The sequence below is a fragment of the Myotis daubentonii genome, chromosome 9 (assembly GCF_963259705.1).
Source record: "Myotis daubentonii chromosome 9, mMyoDau2.1, whole genome shotgun sequence".
NCBI classification, from domain to species: Eukaryota; Metazoa; Chordata; class Mammalia; order Chiroptera; family Vespertilionidae; genus Myotis; species Myotis daubentonii.
In genome coordinates, this window is record NC_081848.1 from 7,535,940 (window position 1) to 7,560,165 (window position 24,226).

The 24,226-nt window shown below is 40.2% G+C and overlaps 1 protein-coding gene and 1 pseudogene across 1 annotated transcript in view; both read right to left on the reverse strand.

The window, feature by feature from the left end:
- HTR3B (5-hydroxytryptamine receptor 3B) overlaps positions 1 to 24,226 on the reverse strand; it is a 54,685-nt gene that overhangs the window by 19,392 nt on the left and 11,067 nt on the right. The window contains exon 3 of the mRNA XM_059710634.1: positions 20,143 to 20,303. Within this exon, the coding sequence (XP_059566617.1) occupies positions 20,143 to 20,303 (161 nt within the window). The remainder of the gene's footprint in view (positions 1 to 20,142; positions 20,304 to 24,226) is intronic.
- Positions 95 to 3,835, reverse strand: LOC132241638 (glycine cleavage system H protein, mitochondrial-like; annotated as a pseudogene).

Sequence of the window (24,226 nt, forward strand, 5' to 3'; positions counted from 1 at the left end):
CACACTCATTAGGATGGCTACTGGCTTAGGGTTGTTGTTGTTTTTGTTTGTTTGTTTCAGATTACTTTGTTTAGGTGGGTTCCATTTTCACTCCTCACTCCTCAGTAGATGTTATGTATTTCTCATATGCTTCTTCACTCATTAGTTCATCTAGTTCTAAAGGGTTACTCAGTGTCATCTTGATCAGCCAACCATCTTCATACAAGATTTGTTGACAAGTCCTGGATTTTCTACAAGAGCTGTATCAATTTCAGTTACTTCTCCTGACAGAGGACAATAGGGTTCACTAGCAACTTTCACACTTTCCAAAGCATCAAACTCACCTTGCTTGTTCAGTTTTGTCCTAATTTCAGGCAGACTACAGTCAACAACATCTCCCAATGCTTCCTGTGCAAAATTGCTGATTCCCACTGTTCCAATACCATTTTCTGTTGTTATCCATTCATATTTATCTGTGAATTTACGCACCAACAGCAGATTGGGACCGGTGTGCAGCGTCCGGATGGCGCCTGCCCTCAGGCCCCAGGGCCACAGTGGGCAGGTCGCAGCGGGCACCCACGCAGTGCGCAAGCTGCAGGCTGCGGCCTGCACGGTCCATCTGGTTTAGTGTTTTTTAAAAGAAGAAAATAAGTGTTGGTGAGGATGTGAAGGAATCAGAATCCTGTGCACTATTGGTGGGAATGTAAAGCTGCTATAGAAAGCAATATGGCAGTTCCTAAGAGAAATTATAAATAAAATTACCATGTGGCCCATCAATTTCTCTCTTTAGTATACACTGAGCGGCCAGATTATTGTGCCCACCTGACGTTTGTAGGCAAATTAGCAATAATTCCGTGCTGAAGTTGCTAGAGGGCCAGACCATTATAAATAAGGAAGCAGGTTGTTTCCACAACAGTAGAAGTGATTTTTTTCTGAAGATATGGGTAAACAATGCGATTTAACAGCCTTTGAATGTGGGATATATATATATGTATACTGAATGGCCAGATTATTATGACCACCCCATCAGTACTTCGTTGGGCCACCTTTTGCCTTCAATACTGCAGCAATTCTTCTGGGCATTGACTCCACGAGATGTTGAAAGGTGATGCGAGGAATCTGACACCATGCCTGATGAATAGCACTGTCCAGTTCTGTGAGATTTGATGGTTGTGGAACCAGCTGCCTGATGGCTCTTTTAACTTCATCCCACAAATGCTCAATTGGATTGAGATCTGGTGATTGTGGGGGACACCTAAGCAAGGTAAAGTCTCCCACATGTTCTTGAAACCACTCCTGCACAATACGAGCACCGTGGCATGGCGCATTGTCTTGTTGGAAGAAGCCATCTCCATTGGGATACACCATCAACATGATAGGATGAACTTGATCAGCAATGATACTTAGGTATGTTGTGCTATTCAGATGTTGTTCCACACAAATTAAAGGGCCCAAATCATGCCAGGAAAACATGCCCCAAACCATAACACTGTCCCCACCAGCTTGAAGGGTTGTACTCATGCATGTGGGATGCATGCTTTCATGCTGTTTCTGCCAAATTCTCCTCTGCCATCCGCATGATGCAACTGGAAACGTGATTCATCGGACCACATGACTTTTTTCCAATGCTCGACTGTCCAATCCTTGTGTTCCTGTGCGAATTGGAGACGTTCTATCTTGGTAACTGCAGACAGCAAAGGTGTTTGAACAGGCCTTCGGTTTCCATATCCCATACGATGCAGTGTGTGGCTAATTTGCCTACAAACATCAGGTGGTCATAATAATCTGGCCACTCAGTGTATCCAAAAGAATTGAAAGCAGGGACTTGGGTGGATATTTGTATACCCATGTTCATAGCAGCATACAACAACTAAAGCATGAAAGTACCCCAAGTGTCCATCAACACATAAACAAAATGTGGTATGTACATAAATGTAATTTTAATGTGACCTTAAAAAGGAAGAATATTCTGACACATACTTCAACCTGGATGAACCTTGAGACATTTTGCTAAATGATATAAGCCAATCACAAAAGGGCAAATACCATATGATTCAACATATATGAGGTACCTACAGTACTCAAATTTTTTGTGACAGAAAGTAGAATAGTGATTGCCAGGGGCTGGGGGAAAAGGGAATGGGAAGTTAGTGTTTATTGGGCATAGAGTTTTGGTGTTGCAATATGAAAAGAGTTCTGGAGATGCATGGTGGTGATGGTTGCACAACAATGAGAATGTACTCAATACCATTAAACTGTACACTTAAAATGGCTAAGATGGAAAGTTTTATGTTATGTGCATTTTATCCAAGTAAAAATAATAATTTTAAAAATGAACATAGGACTTTAATAGATATTTCTCCAAAGGAGATAGACAAATGACCAAAGAACACATGAAAAGGCACTTCATGTCATTCATCTTTAGGGAAATGCAAATCAAAACCACAATGAGATACAACTTCACCCCACTAGGATGGCTAAAATAAAAAAGTCAGGAAAAAAAACAAGCATTGGCAAGAATGTAGAGAAATTGAAGCCCTTATACATTGCTAGTAGGATTATAAAATGGTGCACCACTTTGAAAAACAGTCTGATACTTCATGGTAAACATAGTTACCATACAACCCATCAATTCCGTTCTTAAGTATATAAATAACCAAGAGAATGAAAACCTAAGTCTACACAAAAGAACTGTACAGGAATGTTCATAGCAGCATTATTCATGACATTCAAAAATGGGAATCACCCAAGTGTCCATCAACTGATAAATGGTTAAATAAAATGTCATATCTATACAATAGAATAGTATTCAGCAAGAAAAAGTAATGAAATACTTATGCATGCTACAACATGGATGAACCTTGAAGACATATGCTAAGGACTTTGGTCAAAATGGCAGCATAGGTAAATGCGGTACTCAAATCTTCCCACAATGACAACTAAACTACAGAAAAAATATAATTCAGAAATGCTGAAAATCTAGCTGAACAGAAGTCTTACAACAAAAGATACAAAGAAGAAACCATGTGGAGACTGGTAGGAGGGGTGGAGATGCAGAATGGGCTGGTTCCACGTCCATGTGTGGCAGATAAAAATTGAAAGGGCTATCTCAGCTGCGAAGGTCCCTCCAGTGGAGGAAGGGGTCCCACTCTGACACCAGGCCCCGAGCCCAAGGTTCCAGAGCCAGGAAGAGAAGTCCCCATAACTTCTGACCAGTTGGGATTATGGCTGAGGGAGGCAGAGTGTTTCTGGAGTCCCAGGCTTTCCTCTTAAAGGGCCTGCACATGGACTTACTCATACTAACTTGCTCTAAGCTGCAGTACTGGGGTAGGAACATATGGGGAGGAAATGAATTGTCTAGCATCAAGGTAAGAGCTGAAGGAGTAGTTTTCTCCCAGAAAGAAGTACTGGCAGAAGCCATTGTTCCTTCTCTGAGGTGGGTGCCATATCTTAGTCTCCATCAACCTGGCTATCACTGCTCACCCTGCCTTGGTGATTCCATGAGATACTTCCCCCACCCTTCTCCACTAACTTGCAGGCCCCTCCAAGCTGGTTCCAATGACTTTACCATACAAATGGCCTGTCTTAGCTTATGTTTCAGACTTCCCTAAAATCTCTCAAACAAGCAGCATCTGGCCTCAGTGTGCCACATACTTCTTGTAATGTGGCCCAGGCCCAGCACTAGCAGCAGCCAGCCTTGGCCACAGCTTAGCCTCTCCTGGGCATCTCTGAGCCAAGCACAAGTAGCAGCCATCTGCAGATTGCTTTGTAAATTGTGCCAGGTGGTCCTAGACAGGACACAGGCAGTGGCTGACCTTGGCCTGCACCTCCTGAGAGGCTCCAGAACCACCTTCATCGTGACACATTCAAGGAGCGAATTTAGTGAGCACCAAAGTCCCACTGCTCTGTGGGGGTGGTCCTCTGCACAACTGATATTCCATGCTGGTGGCAACCAGTCCTTGCAGCTGATCAGTCTGGGGTAAATCCCTACCATTGATGTGCCAAAAGCAATTAAGGCTCAACTACATCAGAAGGCTATACACAGCCCACACAGGGGCCACACCTTGAGTGCTCAGCTTGGGTGATTGGGGAGGCTGTGCCACTGGGCCCTACAGAACACCTACTACATAAGGCCACTCTAACAGCCTGGGAGATGTAGCAGCTCTACCTAATACACAGAAACCAACACAAGGAGGCTGCCAAAATGAGGAGACAAAGAAACATGTCCCAAATGAAAGAACAGAACAGAAGTCCAGAAAAAGAACTAAACATAATGGAGACAAGTAAACCACCAGATGCAGAGTTCAAAACACTGGTTATAAGGATGCTCCATGAACTTAGGAAAGCATAGATGAACTTACTGAGAACATTAACAAAGAGATAGGAAACATAAAAACAAAGCTAGAAAACAAAAAAGGAACCGTCAGAAAGGAAGAATGCATTACTAGTAACTGAAAGGAAGAATGAATTACAGGGAATCAAGAGTGGAGTAGATAAAACACAGGATCAAAAGAGATATTTAGAAGATAAGAAAGCAGAAAATACCCAATCAGAACAGCACAAAGAAAAAAGAGTATAAGAAAATGAGTATAGTATAAGAAGCCTCTGGGAGAACTTGAAATGAACCAAAATTCACCAGAAGGAGAAGAGAGAGCAAGAAATTGAAAACTTATGAAAAAAAATAATGACAGAAAATTTCCCTAACTTAGTGAAGGAAATAGACATACAAGTTCAGGAAGTTCAGAGTGTCCCAAACAAGTTGAACCCAAAAAAGCCCACATGAAGACACATCATAATTAAAATGCCAGCCCTAACCAGTTTGGCTCAGTGGATAGAGCGTCGGCCTGCGGACTGAAGGGACCTGGGTTCTATTCCGGTCAAGGGCATGTACCTTGGTTGCGGGCACATCCCCAGTAGGGAGTGTGCAGGAGGCAGCTGGTGGATGTTTCTCTCTCATTGATGTTTCTAACTCTCTATCCCTCTCCCTTCCTCTCTATAAAAAATCAATAATATATATATATTTTTTAAAATGCCAGAAGTTAAAGACAGAGAGAATTTTAAAAGCAGCAAGAGAAAAGCAATTAGTTAGGTACAAGGGAGCTCCCATGAGACTGTCAGCTGATTTATCAACAGAAACTTACAGGCCAGAAGAGATTGGCATGAAATATTCACAGTGATAAAAAGCAAGGACCTACAACCAAGAATACTCTACCCAGAAAAGCTATCATTGAAGGATATATAAAGAGCTTCCCAGACAAGAAAAAGCTAAAGGAGTTCATCACCACCAAACTAGTATTATAAGAAATGTTAGCCCTAACCAGTTTGGCTCAGTGGATAGAGTGTCAGCCTACAGACTGAAAGGTCCCAGGTTTGATTCTGATCAAGGGCATGTATCTTGGTTTTTGGAACATCCTTAGTGGGAGGTGGGCAGGAGGCAGCTGATTGATGTTTCTAACTCTCTATCTCTCTCCTTTCCTCTCTGTAAAAAATCAAATATATAGATAGATAGATAGATAGATAGATAGATAGATAGATAGATAGATATAGATATAGATAGATAGATATAGATATGTTAAAGGATCTTCTTTAAGATAGGAGGGGGTTTGGGAGATGGGTGAAAATGTGAAGGGATTAAGAAGTACAAATTGGAAGTTATAGAATAATCACAGTAATTAAAATACAGGATAGGGAATATAGTCAATAATATTGTAATAACTATGTATGGTGCCAGATTGGTACTAGATTTATCAGGGTGGTAACTAAATAAGTTATATAATGTCTAATCACTGAGTGTACACCTGAAACTAATATATTACTGTATGTTAACTGTAATTTTAAAAAAATTTTAAGTAAAAAAAAAAGATATGCTAAGTGAAAAAAGTCAGTCATTGTATGATTGTATGATTCCATTTACATGAAATGTCTAAGATAGGCAAATCTATAGAGGCAACGTAGACTAGTATTTGCCAGTGGGAGTGGGGCATGGGGTGTGACTAAAGTGATGAAATATTCTGAAATTGGTGATGTTTGGATAACTTTGAATATACTAAAAACCACTAAATTGTTAAGCTGCTATTTTAAAATTGTATTAATAAGGAAAAAGGAAACCATTTTGAAGACATTTTCAGGGAATTTATAAGCAAAAAGGCTGATACAAACTATTAATGAAATTGCCTTGAACTCATATTTTCCATTCTTTTACAAATATAAAAATTGCATTCTTAGAACAAGAAAAAAAGAAATGGAAAAAGTCAAGCAGAAGATGTGAAATAAAATGTGTAAAACGTTTCCCTCGATGATTTAGGTTCAGAGCTGAGGAGTTATTTAGATATCCTTTGTATTTGTGTAGTATTTAGTAAAATATCAAATTTTAATGAAATAATAGAGTTTGGGGGACTGGTGTCAAAAAGCAAATAACAACTCAATTTTCCTCCTAGAACAGGATATATTAAACAAAGTATCCAACCACATCAAAAATGTTTAATTTTTGTACACAGGTCAAGACCACTACTCTCTTCCGTCTATGTTTGGTAGGTGATCGGGAGATACCATTGCTGTTTAGTCCGCGCAGGTGGTGTACCTGGAATTGTGCAGTACGCAGGCTATCCAGACATACACAGGATGGCGCCATTGGGAAGAGAAACACTGAACTTTTTAGATTAAAGCTCCTCCTTTTTGCAATCAAGAAAGCAAGTTGCTAATGAATCGGCATTTTTAGGCACCTTGAGAAAGAAGAAAAGATTGCGAGCAGACATGCGGTAGCCTTGTTTTAGGGGTCCTGACCGGGTCTAGTCTGAGTGAACTTGCTGTACAGATTTTGGTGGACTTCCGAATGGATACTTGGGACAGGCCGGTTTTAAAGTAGTATACAAAGTGAAAAAACTGAATTCACAAGGTTTTCCACAAGAAACAGCTTGGAGGAGAAACAGAGGGGATGGCCAGCCAAGATCAGCAATGCAGGGGCCATGGTAGTCAAAAAAAAAAAAAAAAAAAAAGCCCTCTGTTGAGAGCTCAAGGTTAGGTGACTCCACTCCCTTCCAGTCTCACCAGCGGAGAGACCCTGACATTAGTCACGTCTCAGCCAGGAAAGCACAAAAGCCTCTAGGCTTAGTTGCAATCAACAAGGCTTCCCCACTAACAGGGGGAAACAAGTCCACGTGCAGTTCATTTCACTGGGAAATACAGCTGTTAACTACTCTTTTACCACAAACACACGTCTACATCTAGGAAATGCCTTCAGCAGTTTCTTTATCACCGCCCTGCCAAGTCAGGAATCTCGTTGACTCGGTCATGTAGCTGGGAGAAGGTCTCTATGGTTTTCACTTTATTTTTTGTTTTTGGTTGATTCTCATTAAGTACCATGTTGAAACCTTAGCTCATTTTTCTCTGCTTACCCATTGCTTTGTCATAGGATATGTAATACTAGTGTTCAGAATTTCTTCTCTAACCTCTTCTGGGGGCATGTGGGAGGATTCGTCGTTCAGCCCTAAAGAACACAATGTCAAAAAGGAGTCTGAGAATACCACATGATCTCACTCATTCATGGACAATAGAGACCATTATAAACTTTTGAACAATAATAGATACAGAGGCAGAGCTGCTTCAAACAGATTGTCAAACTGCAGCGGGAAGGCCGGGGAGGGTTGGGGGACAGGAGGTAGGGGGGTAAGAGATCAACCAAAGGACTTGTATGCATGCATATAAGCATAACCAATGGACATAAGACACTGGGGGATAGGGGAGGCTAGGGGACTGTCTAGGGCGGGGGGAAAAAATGGACACATATGTAATACCCTTTGTAATACTTTAAGCAATAAAAAAAAAAAAGGAGTCTGAGGCTGAAACTGAAATCTTTTTTGTCAAAGGAAACAAGTTTCTCAATGCCAGCTGGTGAACATAATTGGTTCTCTAGTGGCATTATTCACAGCTTTCCCCTCTGTGTGTGTGTGTCTCTCTCTTTCTCTTTAGATAACTTCCATCTTGCTTGTTAAAAGCAGAGGATATTTCAGAGAATTGGAATTCATTAGTCTTCCTAACAGAGGGAGTCTATTTAGATCTAAATTGGTGGTTAGCAAATATATAGATAATTCCCGCACATTCTTATTTCTCTTTCCCAGTCCCGAAGACTATAGAAACAGATGCCTCAGCGTCTGGCTGGGAGGCTCTACTCAGTGTACCGGAATACAAAGGTATCTGGGATTCTGAATTGACAAAACTCAACAGAAACAAATTGAAACTTTTCACTGTTGAGTAGATTATCTCTATAATCAGATTTCCCTAAGGTACTCATAATACCCAGAAATTCTAAGATGAGACTGTAATCTTTCATAGAAACAGAACAAGAGGAAGAACATTATAATGAGAGCGAGGTGTTATGATGAAAACCGGGCTGGAAGCTCTTTCTCCAAACAAAAGTTGCCAGCAGTTCAGCTGCCGGCAGATGCATCCAACAAGTTATCTATTCACGTTGGGAGTGTCCTTGTCTGAGCTGAATCTGTGAGTGATCTGATCAAGTCCTTTAAACCTGGCCTTGCCTCTGGAATGAACTTTAGGTTTAGCCCAACTGAACATCATAAAGACATTTGCCAAGCATATTAGTCATAAAAGCAATCCTAGAATTTGTAGTTATACATTGTAATTAATTAGTTTGTTAGGCAAACATCTATCCACTATCTTTGAAGTAAGATATATTGTGTTGCCCGGCAGGTGTGGCTCAGTGGTTGAGCATCAACCTATGAACCTGGAGGTCATAGATTCCATTACCAGTAAGGGCACATGCCCAGGATGTGGGCTCAATCCCCGGTGGGGGGCATGCAAGAGGCAGCGATCAGTGATTCTCTCTCATCATTGATGTTTCTCTCTCTCTCTCCCTCCTCCATCCTCTCTGAAATCAATACAAATATATTTAAATTTTTAAAAAGATATAGTGTTGCATATTGGGGGAAATATGAGTAAGAAAGTCCTTCCCTCAAGTAGCTTATTAATAAATTAGGGTATGTGACATTTTAACAACTATGTGCATTGAGAAATACACAGACTTCAGTGGATTTAAAGAAAGGAGACACTGCTTTCAGCTTGGAGAATTGAGGGGAAATTACACTAGGAACTAAGATTTGAAGGACTATACTATTCTGCAGATGGAGAATGAAAAGGAAGACATTTCGTGGAGAAAATAACAGAATGAATGGCATACAAACAGGAAACAACAAGGGGTTCAGTTGCAATGTAGTCTTGAGCACATGTAGATGATAGAGTTCAGACAGCAGATAGGAATAAAAATAGAGGAAAGGGATATAAGGGAAGTTTACCATGCCCAGTAATATGATATGTCTAACTATTCTAGTAAAAATTAATATATTCCACAACAGTGGAGAAAAACACACCTTTGAAAAAAATAATGTTTTCCTTAGTTGCCATAAGGAATCTGATTTCATTTTTCTTATTAAGGTAGGAAGAAAGAGTTAGATAAAAGTTTTCAGTTTGATACGGTTGTTCTAAGGGGAAATCCTATATAATGAAAGGCTAATATGCAAATCAACCGAACAGCGGAATGACCAGTCACTATGATGCACACTAACCATCAGGGGGCAGATGCTCAACACAGGAGCTGCCCCTGGTGGTCAGTGCGCTCCCACAGGGGGAGTGCTACCCAGCCAGAAGCTGGGCTGACAGCTGGCGAGCACAGCGGCAATGGGTATTTATGTAAAAACCATACTCCTTTTCTATATTTACCTCCAAAAAGCCTCTAAAGGAAAGTCTGAGCCATTTTACTCTATATGAATCAATTTAGAAAGTAGGAGGAAGAGAGATCTAGAAGGTAGTCTTAATCCCCTACTCAAGGCTGGTTATTCCTCTGCCCCGAGGTTTCACATCACATGGTTCACATCCTGTGTCTATTCAAATCATGCTTTTTTCATTGTATGGTGTCTGATAATAACCCACTGACAACTAAGCAGCAAGGACTAATATTTCTCAAGTAGGTGAGGATATAGTCCCAGGAAATTGTTTCCAAAATTCTAGTTCAATACCCAATTAGGAAAGAGATTTAAAGAAGTTTTCTGTTGGAGTTTGTGTAACAGGAGGCCCTTTGGAGCGGAGGTGGGTGTTTCCTGGCATTTAATTACACAACATTTTCTGGGATCTTAGATCCAGTACTTTCACTAGTGTGAATGAGAAAATAAAGCTAGGAAAAGTAAAATTGGTTGCTAAAAGGGGGATTTTTTTTTATTAGTTTAGCTCTCCTGTTTGTAAAGAAATAATGACTACAGGGGTATATAAGCTGGAGGAAAATATTCTATAATAACTTGCATCAGACAAAAATAATCATTTAAACCCTTTTATAACATAGCCATTATACTTTTAGTTTCAAATTATTTTTATCAATTGCATTGTCTAATTCTTAATCAGAAAATCAGAGTCTGTAATGCATAGCATAGCAGTCAGATATTTACATAGAAACCACCTCCATGGGTTCCTCAAAAGCTTAAATATGGAACTGCCTTATGATCCAGTGTTTCCACTCCTGGGCATATAGCCAAAGAGGCCCCAAACACTAATTTGAAAGAATATATGCCAATATATGCCATGTGTTCATTGTAGCATTATGTACAATAGCCAAGATAAGGAAGCAACCTAAGTGCCCATCAGTAGACAAGCGGGTTGGCCTAGAGGGCATTGTGCTAAGTGGAATAAGTCAGACAGAGAAAGACAAATACCATGTGATGTCACTCATATTTGGAATCTAAAGAGCAAAATAAACAAACAGGCAGAACAGAAAAAGACTCATAGAGAACAGACTGATGGTTGCCTAAGGGGAGGAAGGCTGTGGGGGGCCTGGGTAAAAAAGGTGAAGGGATTGAAAGAACAAGTTGGTAGTTAGGGAATAGTCACAGGGTTGTAAGAGTACAGCGTAGGGAATATAGTCATTAATGCTGTAATAAGTATGTATGGTGTCAGGTGGGTATTTGAAACATTGGGAGGACCTCTTTGTAAAGTATATGGTTGTCTAACCACTATGCTGTTACACCTGAAACTAATACAAAATAACAGTGAATGTAAACTGTAATTGAAACGTAAAATTTAAAGAAAAGAAAGAAAAACACACTTCCATTCAAATAATTTAAAGAGGAATTATTGTTATTTTAACTTAATTCCAGATAAGTACATTAAAACAATAACACTGAATTGTGAGGCATATTATGTATGTAAATGTACAATTGAGGGCAAAAGTAGTACCAAGGATGGGGAGCAGGTAAATGGAATTTTACTGCTGTAAGACTCGTACATTTTATGTGAAATGTAATAACATTAATTCTAAGTACATTATATTAAGTGAATAATGGATCTGGAACTCTGTAAGCCAACATTGGAAAATAAAACAATATAAAGAAGAGTCCTAAGAGGCCAATAGAAGAACTAAAATTGAATATTAAAATTTTTTAATTTACCTAAAATAAGGTTGGATATGAGAAAAAGAAGAACATAAAACAAAGCAGATGGGACAACTAGAAAACAAATAACAAGATGGCATTGGTAAATGGACCAAACACTTCAATAAAAATGCATAGATTGATGGTTTAAAAAAGCAATACCCTGGACTACTGCTTGGTTACAGGAATGAACTATTGATACGCACAACAGCTTCGAAGAACAGTAAGGGAATTAGACTGAATGAACAAACTCAGTCTTTTTTTTTCTTCTTTTTTTTTTAAATTAAATCTTTATTGTTCAGATTATTACATTTGTTCCTCTTTTTTTTCCCCCCCATAACTCCCCTCCTCCCAGTTCCCGCCCCACCCTCCGCCCTCACTCCCCACCCACTGTCCTCATCCATAGGTGCACGATTTTTGTCCAGTCTCTTCCCACATCTCCCACACCCCTTTCCCCCCCAAGAATAGTCAGTCCATTCCCTTTCTATGTCCCTGATTCTATTATAATCAACAGTTCATTCTGTTCATCAGATTATTTATTCACTTGATTCTTAGATTCACTTGTTGATAGATGCATATTTGTTGTTCATAATTTGTATCTTTACCTTTTTCTTCCTCTTCCTCTTCTTAAAGGATACCTTTCAGCATTTCATATAATCCTGGTTTGGTGGTGATGAACTCCTTTAGCTTTTCCTTATCTGTGAAGCTCTTTATCTGACCTTCAATTCTGAATGATAGCTTTGCTCGATAAAGTAATCTTGGTTGTAGGTTCTTGCTATTCATCACTTTGAATATTTCTTGCCACTCCCTTCTGGCCTGCAAAGTTTCTGTTGAGAAATCAGCTGACAGTCGTATGGGTATTCCCTTGTAGGTAACTGAGTTTCTTTCTCTTGCTGTTTTTAAGATTCTCTCTTTTATCTTTTGCTCTTGGCATTTTAATTATGATGTGTCTTGGTGTGGTCCTCTTTGGATTCCTTTTGTTTGGGGTTCTCCGCGCTTCTTGGACCTGTAAGTCCATTTCTTTCACCAGGTGGGGGAAGTTTTCTGTCATTATTTCTTCAAATAGGTTTTCAATATCTTGGTCTCTCTCATCTTCTGGCACCCCTATAATTCTGATGTTGGTACGCTTGAAGCTGTCCCAGAGGCTCCTTACACTATCCTCGCATTTTTGGATTCTTTTTTCATTTTGCTTTTCCGGTTGGATGTTTTTTGCTTCCTCGAATTTCAAATCATTGACTTGATTCTTGCGCTCCTCTGGTCTGCTGCCGGGCGTCTGTATAATATTCGTTATTTCAGTCCGTGTATGCTTAATTTCTAGTTGGCTCCCCAATATAAGATCGAGGGTCTTATTAGTTTTCGTGTAGATCTCATTAAGTTTATCGGCAGCTTCTAAACAGTTCTTGAGAGACCTTAAAAGTGTGGTTCTGAACTCTATATCTTCCATTGACAATTTTGTCCTGTTTCTTTGTCTCCGCATTTTGTTATGCTTCCTTGGTGCACCCCCTAGTGGTCTTTGTTCGCAGTCTTATAGTTAAATCTTGATTGTTGTAGCTAATTCCAGGGAGGGTTTGACCTCCAGGAGGCCAAGTGGCTATGAGAATCAGCTGTGTCAGCAGTGAGAGAACTTCTGTCCTCTAGGGAGGTGCTAATCTAGCCTTTGCCTGAGGCTATCCGGCAAATGCCTCTGTGCAGGGCTTGGGCGGGGCGGGTCGCACAGGATCAACAGGGTGGGCCGGAGAGAGCAGTTATGGCGGCTCTCAGTCCTGTCCCCAGGGGCTCTGCCTCTCTGAGTCCCAGCACCCGCTGCAAAGCTCGGAGAGAAAGCTGCACTCGCTCTGACCGAAGCCAGACAGTCCCGCTTCTCCCGTTTGAGTCTGGGTCCCTAAAGACTCGCCCGGATCTGGTGCTCAGAGTCTGCGACTCCCTCCCGATTGAAAACAACAACCGCGCCCTCCGCCGCCAGCCCGCTCCGCGCACTCCGCACCTCAGAATTTGACTTCAGCACTGCGCCTCCTCTGAGTGTCCGTGTGCGTTTCTCTTTCCTCCTAGTTGTAGGACTTCCACTCAGTCAGCGTTCCTGTGGTTCTGGGTGATGTCCCTTCCGTTTTTTGGTTTCACTTTTGAAGTAGTTGTTCAAAGCAGCAAACTCCGGCGTTAACCTATGCCGCCATCTTGGTTCTCCCAAACTCAGTCTTGAAGGTTACATACTGAGTGGTTCCATTATAATAGTCTTGAAAATATAGTTTTAAAGAGAGAAAATATTGACTGGTTGCCAGTGGTTAAGGATGGGAGGAGAAAGGGCCTGGGCTGGGAAGGAGCAGCACCAGGAAGCCCTGTGGTGGCGACAGCATAGCTTGAAGTGGTGGTGATGGTGACTACACTAGGATAAAATTACGTAGAAGCACACACACCAATTTGAATACATGTGAAACTGGAGAAACCTGAATGAGCTCTGTGGATTGCACAAATGTTATTTTTCTAGTATTGACACTGTACTATATTAATGCAAGATGTTAATATTGGGAGACATTGGGTGAAGGATGCACAAAACCTCCCTGTAAATTGATTTACAACTTCCTATAAATTTATAATTATTTCAAAATAAAAAGTTGGGGAAAAATCAAGACCCACTACATGCTGTCACCAAGAAATGACTTTGAATATGACACAGCAAGACTGAAAATAAAAGAATGGCAATGTACACGGTGGGGCAAAAGTAGGTTTTTAGTTGTTCATTTGGAAAAAGACATGCAGGTTATGATTATTACAGTAGCTTTATTAACTCTGTTCTTCATGTACTCACAACTGTAAACCTAATTTTGCCTATCCCTGTATATACCATGCAAAAGTTAGCGTAAGAAAACTTGAAGAAAAAAGAATATTACCAGAGATGAAGAGGGGCATTTCATAGTGATCAATGGGTCTGTTCGTCAAGAATACATGAAACCCCATATGTGTATGCACCCACGGGCAGAGCAGACAATAGACAAACCACAATTATAGCTGGAGATTTTAACGTTCCTCACTATAAAATTAATGGAACAACAACAAAAATTTTTAAAAGTTAGAAGAGACTTTAACAATGCTACCAAACATATTTATTAAATTGATATTTATAGAACAGTATATCCTTTTATTCAGCACTGTACTGAAAGTTCAAGCCAAAGCAATAGGCAATAATAAAAGGAAAGGTTTAAAAAGCAGAAATAAAGAAGTAAAACTATCTCTATTCACAGACAACATGGTCTTCTACATAGAAAATCTGAAAGAATCTACCAGAAAAGCCTCTGAAACTAATAAGAGATGGTAGGATCATAGGATCCAAGGCCAAAATGTACAAATCAATTGTTGGGGTTTTTTTTTGTTTTGTTTTGTTTGTATGCTAGCAACAAATGGAGACTCCATTTAAAATACCATTCATAATAGCATTAAAAATATAAACTACTTATGGATAAACTTAACCAAATATATACAAAACCCTGAAAACTACAAAATATTATTAGCAGAAATCAAAGAACTAAACAGATGAAGAGGGAATAGGACACTGTATTCATGGATTGAAGGCTATTAAGGTGTCAATTCCCCTCAAATCGATCTGTAGATGTAATGTCATCCCAATAGCAATTCTATCAGGTTTCTTTCCACTAGAAATTGATGAATTGATTCTGAAGTTTATATGGAAATACAAAGGATGTAGAAGAGTCTAAAGAGTTTTGAAACAGAAGAACAAGGTTGGAAGACACACTACCCGATTTCACGATTTCTGGAATGCTACGGTAATTGACAGTGTGTTAGTGAAAGGAGGAACATATTGAACAGTTGTACAGAACACAGGACAGAAATAGACCCAAAGTACATATAAACAATGCTTGTAACTCAATAAGATAATAAGCAACCCTATTTTACAAATGGGTAAAAGATTTTAACAAATACTTTACCCACCAAAACACACAATTGGCAAATTAGCTCACAAAAAGATGCTCAATATCATTAGTCTGTAGTCAAATTAAAGTTAAAAACCACATGAGCCACCACTACAAATCTACTAGAACGGCTAAAATGTTAAAAGACTGACAACATCAAGTGCTGGTCATCATGTGAGGAACTGAAACTCTAATACATTGCCAGTGGACTGTAAAATGATACAGTCACTTTGGAAAACAGTTAGCAGACCTTTATGCAGTTAAATATAGACTTATCATACAACGCAGCAATCCCATACCTAAGTATTTATCCAACAGAAGTGAAAACATATGCAAATGTTTATAGTGGCTATATTCATAATAGGCACAAGTTGGAAGCAGCCCACATATCCAGCAACTGTTAAATAGATAAACAAATCGCAGTACATCTGTACAGTGGAATACTCCCGTTGATATATGCAACAACACAACATGGACGAATCTCAACAGCATTATGCTAAGTGAAAGAAGCCAAAAACAAAGTGGAAAATGCCGTATGATTTAATTTATACAGCATTCTGGAAAGGCAACATTATAATGAGAAAAACAGCTCAGTCACTTCCAGGGACTGAGGATAGAAGGAAGAGATTTGCTTAAGAAAGATGAGTTTCGCTGAAACCGGTTTGGCTCAGTGGATAGAGCGTCGGCCTGCGGACTGAAGGGTCCTGGGTTCGATTCTGGTCAAGGGCATGTACCTGGGCTGCGGGCACATCCCCAGTGGGAGGTGTGCAGGAGGCAGCTGATCGATGTTTCTGACTCTCTATCTCTCTCCCTTCCTCTCTGTAAAAAATCAATAAAATATATTTTTAAAAAAAAGATGAGTTTCACTTTGTGTAATTTATGCCTCAGTTCTAAACGTTTCAAAATTTTGTAAGATGCAACAAAAGAAGTGGTTAGAGGGAAAATTATAACTTTAAATGCAAAATTAGAAAAGAAAAAGGATCAAAATCAATAAGTTTCTACTTTAAAAACAACTAGATGAAGAAAAATTAAATGCAAAAGAAAAAAGATATGAGCAGATATCAATGAAAAAAATAAATAAAAATTGATAAACCTTTGGAAATACTGGCCAAAGAAAAATAAGAGAAAACACAAATTACTGATATGAGAAATGTAAAAGACAATATCACCATGGACACTAAAAGAATAAAAAAGCAATATCATAGCCCAGGCTGGTTGGTTGGAGTATCGTTCCATACACCACAAGGTGGCAGTTCGATTCTGCTCAGGGCACATACCCCAGTTGTGGCTTCAATCCCTGCTTAGAATGTATGCAGGAGGCAACCAATCAATGTCTCTCTCTCACACACATCGTTTGTGTGTGTGTGTGTGTGTGTGTGTGTGTGTGTCTTTGTCTCCCCCCCCTCCTTTAAAAAATCAATGGAAAAAAATCAATTCTTCCTTAAATATCTCTGTAGATCCCACATCATTTTAAACAAACTCTAAGCAGGATGTGTGTTTTTTTTTAATGTTTAAGTAGAAATGGATGGCGGCTTCTCTCTGAAGTACACCCACACCTTTCTCCTTCCCCAGGCTCCTTCTGTCTGCCTTTCTTTTTCTTAAGCTTCAAATAACTTGTTTCCTGAGGCCACATAGCCCAGCTGGCTCACCTTTTCTACCTCTGTGACTTTCTAAATAAACTTAAATATATATATATATATATATATATATATATATATATATATATATATATATGGAAAGAGAGAGAGAGAGAGAGAGAGAGAGAGAGAGAGAGAGAGAGAGAGAGTTAGACAAGATGACTATAAAATGTATGAAGAAATACTAAGGTCATAAGAGCCAAACTATCTTAAAAGCAAAGAACAAAATCCAAGGACTTATATTATCTGATTTCAAGAGAAATACAAAACAAAAAAACCCCCACAAAAAAAACATCAAAAACCTTGACCCATACCTCATAGCATCACAAAAATTAATTCTCAATAGATCATAGAACTAAATCTAAGGAGCTAAAAACTATAAACCTTCTGGAAGAAAGTATTTTCTTGAACTTGGAGTAACAAAGGTTTCTTGGTACCTGAAAGCACTAACCATAAATAAATAATTGATAGAAATAGACTTCACTGAATTAAAAATTTCTGTTTGTCATAAGACCCATTAAGGGATGTCAATGAGCTGCGGACTGGGACTAAACATTCACAGTACATATATGACAAAGAACTTGTGTCCAGAATATGTAAACAGCTCCAATAAATCCTACATAATAAAAGCCTAATATGCTAAGTGTCCAACTGTTTGACCGTTCGACCAGTCACTATGACATGCACTGACCACTAGGTGGCAGACACTCCAAATGGTAGGTTACTTGCTGCTGAGGTCTGGCCAATCGGGACTGAGCGTGATGGCTGGACATGTCCTGGAGCCCTCCTGCAGTCCCTCCCCAACCCCCATCATGCTCTGGTGGAGTCCCTCGGCCTGGCCTGGACCCTCTCACAATCCGGGACCCTTCAGGGGATGTCGGAGAGCTGGTTGTGACCTGATCCTTACAGGCGAGGCCAAAGGACCCCACTGGTACATGAATGCATGTACCAGGCTTCTAGTCTATAATAAAAAAACCAATAGCCAAATAAAAATAAGGAAAATACTTAAATACTTTACAAAGAAGCTATGTAAGTAGCCAATAAGCACATGAAAAAGAGCCCCAAATCATTAGCCGTCAAGGAAATGTAAAGTAAAACCACAATAATATACCACCACACCCTACCAGAGTAGCTAAAAGTTAAAAGTTGATAGTATCAAATGTTGATGAGGATGTGGAGCAATGCGAACTCTCAGTGCTGACTGGTCGTAGAGTAAAATGACAACCATTTTGTAAATCAGCCTGGCAGTTTCTCAGTTATTCCACTTCTAGGTTTTACCTAAGAGAAATGAAAACATATGAACGCAAAAGACGTGTACAGGAATGTTCATACCAGCTTCATTAATAATATCCTAAAACTGGAAACAACCCAAATGCTTATCAACAGAAGAGTACATACATAAATCATGGTATAGCCATAGCCAAATACTGCTTAACAACAACAACATGAGTAAACCTCAAAAACATTACACTCAAGGAAAAATCCAGACACAATAGATCAGCCGTTCTCAACCTGTGGGTCGAGACCCCTTTGGGGGTCGAACGACCCTTTCACAGGGGTCACCTAAGACCATCGGAAAACACATATATAATTACATATTGTTTTCGTGATTAATCACTATGCTTTAATTATGTTCAATTTGTAACAATGAAAATACATCCTGCATATCAGATATTTAGATTACGATTCATAACAGTAGCAAAATTACAGTTATGAAGTAGCAACAAAAATAATTTTTTGGTTGGGGGTCACCACAACATGAGGAACTGTATTAAAGGGTCGCAGCATTAGGAAGGTTGAAAACCACTGCAATAGATGAATAAAATTTCACTCATATGATGTTCTAAATATGGTAAAAATAATCTATGATGAAAGAAATCAGAACAGTGGTTGTTTCTATGGATGGAGGGAATAGGGATTGACTGGGAAGGAAATGAGGGATCTTTCTGGGGTGATGAAAATGTTTGATAATTGATAGGTATGGATTATATGGGTGCACACAGTTATCAAACCTCATTGAATTGTACACTTAAGATCTATGCATTTCAAGATATGTATCTTATACTTCAATTAGAAAAAAATCGTTTTGAGAAGTAAATTGAAAAAATCATTAAACTACTTTAACAAAACAAGCTCAATAAAAGTCTGCTTATAAGAGAAATCAATGTATGGTGCCAGAGGGGTACTAGACTTATCAGGGTGGATCACTTCATAAGGTACACGAATGTCTAATCACTATGTTGTACACTTGAAAATAACTTAACATTGAATGTCAACTGTATTGAAAACATAAATTAAAATAAGAGAAAAATAAATCTGGGACCTACTGGTATTGAAGACTTTGTAATTAAGAAAAAGGAGAAAGAGCCAAGCTGGAGTGGCTCAGTGGTTGAGCATCAACCTATGAACCAAGAGGTCACGGTTCAATTCCCTGTCAGGGCACAGGCCTGGGTTGCAGGCTCCATGCCCAGTAGGGGGCATGCAGGAGATAGTTGATCAATGATTCTCGGTCATCATTGATGTTTCTATCTCTCTCTCCCTCTCCCTTCCTCTCTGAAATCAATAAAAAATATGTTGTTGTTGTTTTTAAAAAAAAGGAGAAAGAGGAAGCAAGGATAATCATCAAGACCATCATTTATTCACATGATTTTTTCTCATGTTATTCCCACAAAAAAACATTTTTCAGATATGGTAGGAAAAACATGCTTTAATAAACAAATCTTCTCCCACCAGCCTTAGCAAAAACCTTAGGTATAAGGCCCCTTATACACTCAACACCAAAGCACCTTTTTCTCTTTTTAAATTTTCAGGCAATACTATCACTAAGAAATGTGAACCACGGGGTGGGGTTGGAATACCTATTACCATTCTTTGTTTCAGCAATACTCATAAAATATGCACCAGGTCTATGACCAGAATTCCTGAAACATCTTATTCTGTGAAATACATATTACTAGATTATCTGCCCCCTCACGTGTAAGTTGGGGGCTAGAAAGCATGATTTACCTAATAAATATTCCACCTCATGCTCACTGCAAAACTGAGCCTAGCACAACCGCCCTACCATTTCAACTAAGAGTCTCAAGAACAAAACGATTTTCCTAAGCTCCTGTGAAAACAGCAAGTCCCTTCACACCAGGGCAGCAGGAACAGGGAAGGGTAGGTGGTCCTTACCACATCCAGGACCGCACGGACAAACACGTCCAGGTAGACAGTGGTGGCCTCCGTCCAGTCGTGAACTGGTCTCACGTCCTTCTGATACCTCTGCAGTAGCTGCTTGGTGAGATGGTACAGAGCAGAATTCCTGGGATGAGGTGTGTCTATGGCTAGAATTCCTGAACAAGAAAACTATCATTGTGAAGTTGAAAATCAGAGGAACTCAGCATCTTTAGGAGAGTTCAGACTATTCCAAACTCCTAGCAGAATATAGCCTCAGCTCACCCCGATCAGCCTAAGTCCACAGCCGGCTGGTAGTTTTTTTGGCAGACAGCTTTAAACAACTGATGTCAGTAAGCTGATGGCCTCTGTGCCCAATAGAGAAATCTCATTGCAAAGATAAATAAATCAACTCCATCTTCAAGGAAGCCAAGCTGCACCCACAATTTCAGTTTTAAGCAATCGTGCATCTTGGAGACGATTCCTTTCCTTGCTCCTGTACCGCCTCTTCCTGTACATGAGACGACCTTACTGTACAAAACTGAACTTTCCCCTCAGCATTTTCTTTTGATTTTCCATTTTTAATTCAACAGTTAAAATAGAAAACCCAGGCAAAAACATGGACCAAAGAGCTGTGTGGATTTCTAAATAATGGGATTAATGAGATTCCAATTCCTTTCTCCTAAGAAAGAAATCACTTTTCTCACTCGGTCTGTCTTTAAATAAAATGCACTTGTCAGAAAATGAGATCTTCATTTGGGGAAATTCTCTCTAGTTCCAGGGAGCACCCATTTCCTATGGCCCAGGAATCTTGATTTGTGGAGGAGCAGGGACTGGTGTTGGGGGAGGGGAGTCCAGGGGAAAAGAAGCAAGAGAAATGAGCATCAACAATTGGAGGTGACAAATTTGTGAGGGTTTTCTCTGAATTGCAGAAAGATATTTTGTTCACAAGCGTTGCCAGCCCTCGGGGGATTCAAAGCCTCGCTAAGTCATTGGACTGAAGCAAATTGCGTGCCTCCTGCCACAGCGCGTGAGTGAAATCTATCTGCAGTGTCCTGCCTGTGAATTCGCCGGCGCGCAGTGGTTTTGATGGCTGTTTTGATGAGCTGCCGAAGGTGTGCAGGATCCAGCAGGAAACTGTAAATGAGATATCTTCTCCCTGCGCGACAATCCTGTTTATACCCATTTCTCTATGAATGATGTCATGTCACTTGAAGCCACAGGCAGCAATTTCTATGATTTATCAATGTCATTGTGACCAAAATGCTAACGACGACGCTGGAGGTGCAATTCCAGACTCCTTGCGGGCAGTGGAATATTCACTTTCATTACCCACGGAACTGGGAGCCTAATGAGAATATTAACTCCCTAACTGCTCATCTGAGAGGTGCCTGGAGTGGCATGAGCTATTCAGGCGCGCAGACCCAGGTGCGTGGCTCGCATCAGGCATCATGTTTAGGGTGTGTGGTGAACTCTGATTGTCAAAGAATGTGCTGTGACTCTCTCCACCTGAAGCCATCTCTTGCTGGCGTACCCCAGGGGACGGAAGTCAGAAGCACAGAGGCAGGCTGGTCTGGTGCTTTCCCTGCGAATGCTGCTGTGGGCGACCTCACTTTTACCTCGCTCGGAAGCTCCCAGTTCCAGTCCCAGTTGGGGAAATACTGAAATTGCATGTTTCAACACAGTCAACTGCCCGAGACAGAATTAAAACAGTTCTGAGAAATGAGCGTGTGTTCCCTACACCCTCTCTGCTCACAAAGACTCAGATTCCCCGCTACTGTCTTTTCTAGGAACCAATCGACAGGCCCCCTTGGATAAACACATATTTCCCAGAGCATGTCAAGGTCTTTGGGTAAAAAGAGCAAATTCTGGAAGCCAGACTAGGAACAAAAGAGAAACGAGCGTTGATAGGAGAAACAGAAGAAGCAAAAGGAAGCGGGCTTACATAAACTGTACGAGGAAAGGGTTCTTTGTTTAAAATGGGAAGAAATAGTAAATTACATTTCTATGATGGATGCGAATTTGCCTGAGGAGAAAGATCTATAACAGGAGGGAGATTAAGGATCTAAGTGACCATTAATTAACAGTAAATTATGCCCCTCGGAAGCTAATGTGGCATTCACACGAGCGCTAAATGACTCTCAGTGAAGTGATGTTTCAACAGACACTGATGGACGCTCCTGGCAGACCCCGCCTGAGCGGAGTGCTCCTAGCACTGCCTCCTAACAACCAGCTTCAGATAACTCACTCAGGATCGCGGGAAGGGGAAGGTGACAGGAACTGAGATAGGAAACACATTTAGGTGAAGAGAGGGCTTTTTTAAAAGATAAGATACAGTAGAAGAATTCCTTTGTTTTCCTTATTTGAATGAGTTTCTCTGACACACACCTATAGTACAGTGTTCTGCATTTTGATTAAAAGAGCTGTTCTGGCTTTAGTGAGCATACCACCTTTAGGATTCTGCAAGGTATACATACATCTGAGGGGTGACAAGGAAATAGAGGTTTAGGTGTGTGGTTCCATGGAATACCTAATACTGATTGAATACTTGCATATGTCAGGCACTGGGCTAAAGGCGCTTTCCACGAATTCTCTCATTTAATGTTTGCCACAGCCTGTGAGATACATACTCTGCAGCCCCATGCGTCACGATTATTACAGGTGAAGGGCTACGGCCTTGATGACGTTAGTACCGCCTGCGGTCATACAGCTTGCAAGCAAAGAGGCTGGGATTTAACCAAAACCGACCTGTGGCCCAGCTTCCTGAAACTATTAGCCGCCGCGGTGAGTAACCTTTGCAAAGAGAGACGGATGCCTTGCGTTGTACACTGTTGGGCAGAAACAGCCCCGTGTAACTTTTTGCGAATGTGTTTTCAGGCCAATCATAGCTTCTGTTTGCGTTGCACCTTACAGTTCACCATGCTGTCTTGTCTGATCTTCATGAACATACAAACTAAATAGTTAACTTGCAGGAAAACTGAATCTCTAAGAGATTAACTGACTCGCCAGGGTCACCTGGCTGGCGAGGAGTGGCGCAGGAACTGGCAGGCTCTCTTCATCCTTCTGCCCAGCACACCGCCTCCAGCAGCAGCCGTGAAGTGGCGGCCGGTTCAGTGATCTCATATTTACAAATCCTCTTGATACTAACCCGTTAGAATTCCCGAGGGTGGATTTTTCTGCAACTAATGTGCTCAGTAGGATTTATGTTCAAGCACAGATTACTAGACACTGTTAAAACACCTTTGTCTGCAACATTTAGAACAAAAATCAAGCATAATACAAAACATTAGGAAGAGACGTTGTTAAGAAGAATTTCTTCTGTTTTCTTACCTTCATTTTTCTATTTTATCTTAGTTTAATGCTCATAATTATTTTCTGCTAAGAAACCCATTTGGCATTTAATGAAATTTCCTCTGTTTTCATTTTTATAATTAAGATAGGCTTTTATCCTTTAAGTTCAATAATCAGGATTTTTATACTTTAATGATAAGTGGCTACTTTTTTCTCCACTGAATAAAAAAATCATTTCCAGCTTCTTGACTACCAAATTCTTTCCTCATCTCCATAATTGACTCATTCCACTTCCAGTTATATTTTAAAACATGGAAATTCAGATATGGGCTCTAGGAGAACCCTCAAGAAAGGGGGATATTGGGAAATAGCAGCATAAAGATAAATTCTTTATTTGTGCATGTTTCCTAAGAATCAGTTGTGTCCTAACTAAAATGGCTTAATTCAATAGAGTTAATACTGGCACCATGGATGTTCAGTTCCAAAACTTTTGGGGGAAAAAATACGTTAGCTTCTAAGAGGAGTTGTTTCCTAATCTTGAGAGGAATTGTGCACCCAAAACATGTGAGCTGACAGCGCGCATCTTTGACTCGCCTGCACAGACTGTGTGGGTGGATGGAAGCCCTAAAACCAAAATGGTCTTCCGGCATCTGTAGCCACAATGCGTCCAAGGGCCTCTCCCTCTCTGGGTTACTAAAAGCTTATGATGATGCCAAGACCATTTTGGATAATAAAAATGTACACTTCAGACACAAAAGCCAATCTGAGAAAGAACGCCCCACACGCTCCATGGAAACTGCAGCAGAGAGAG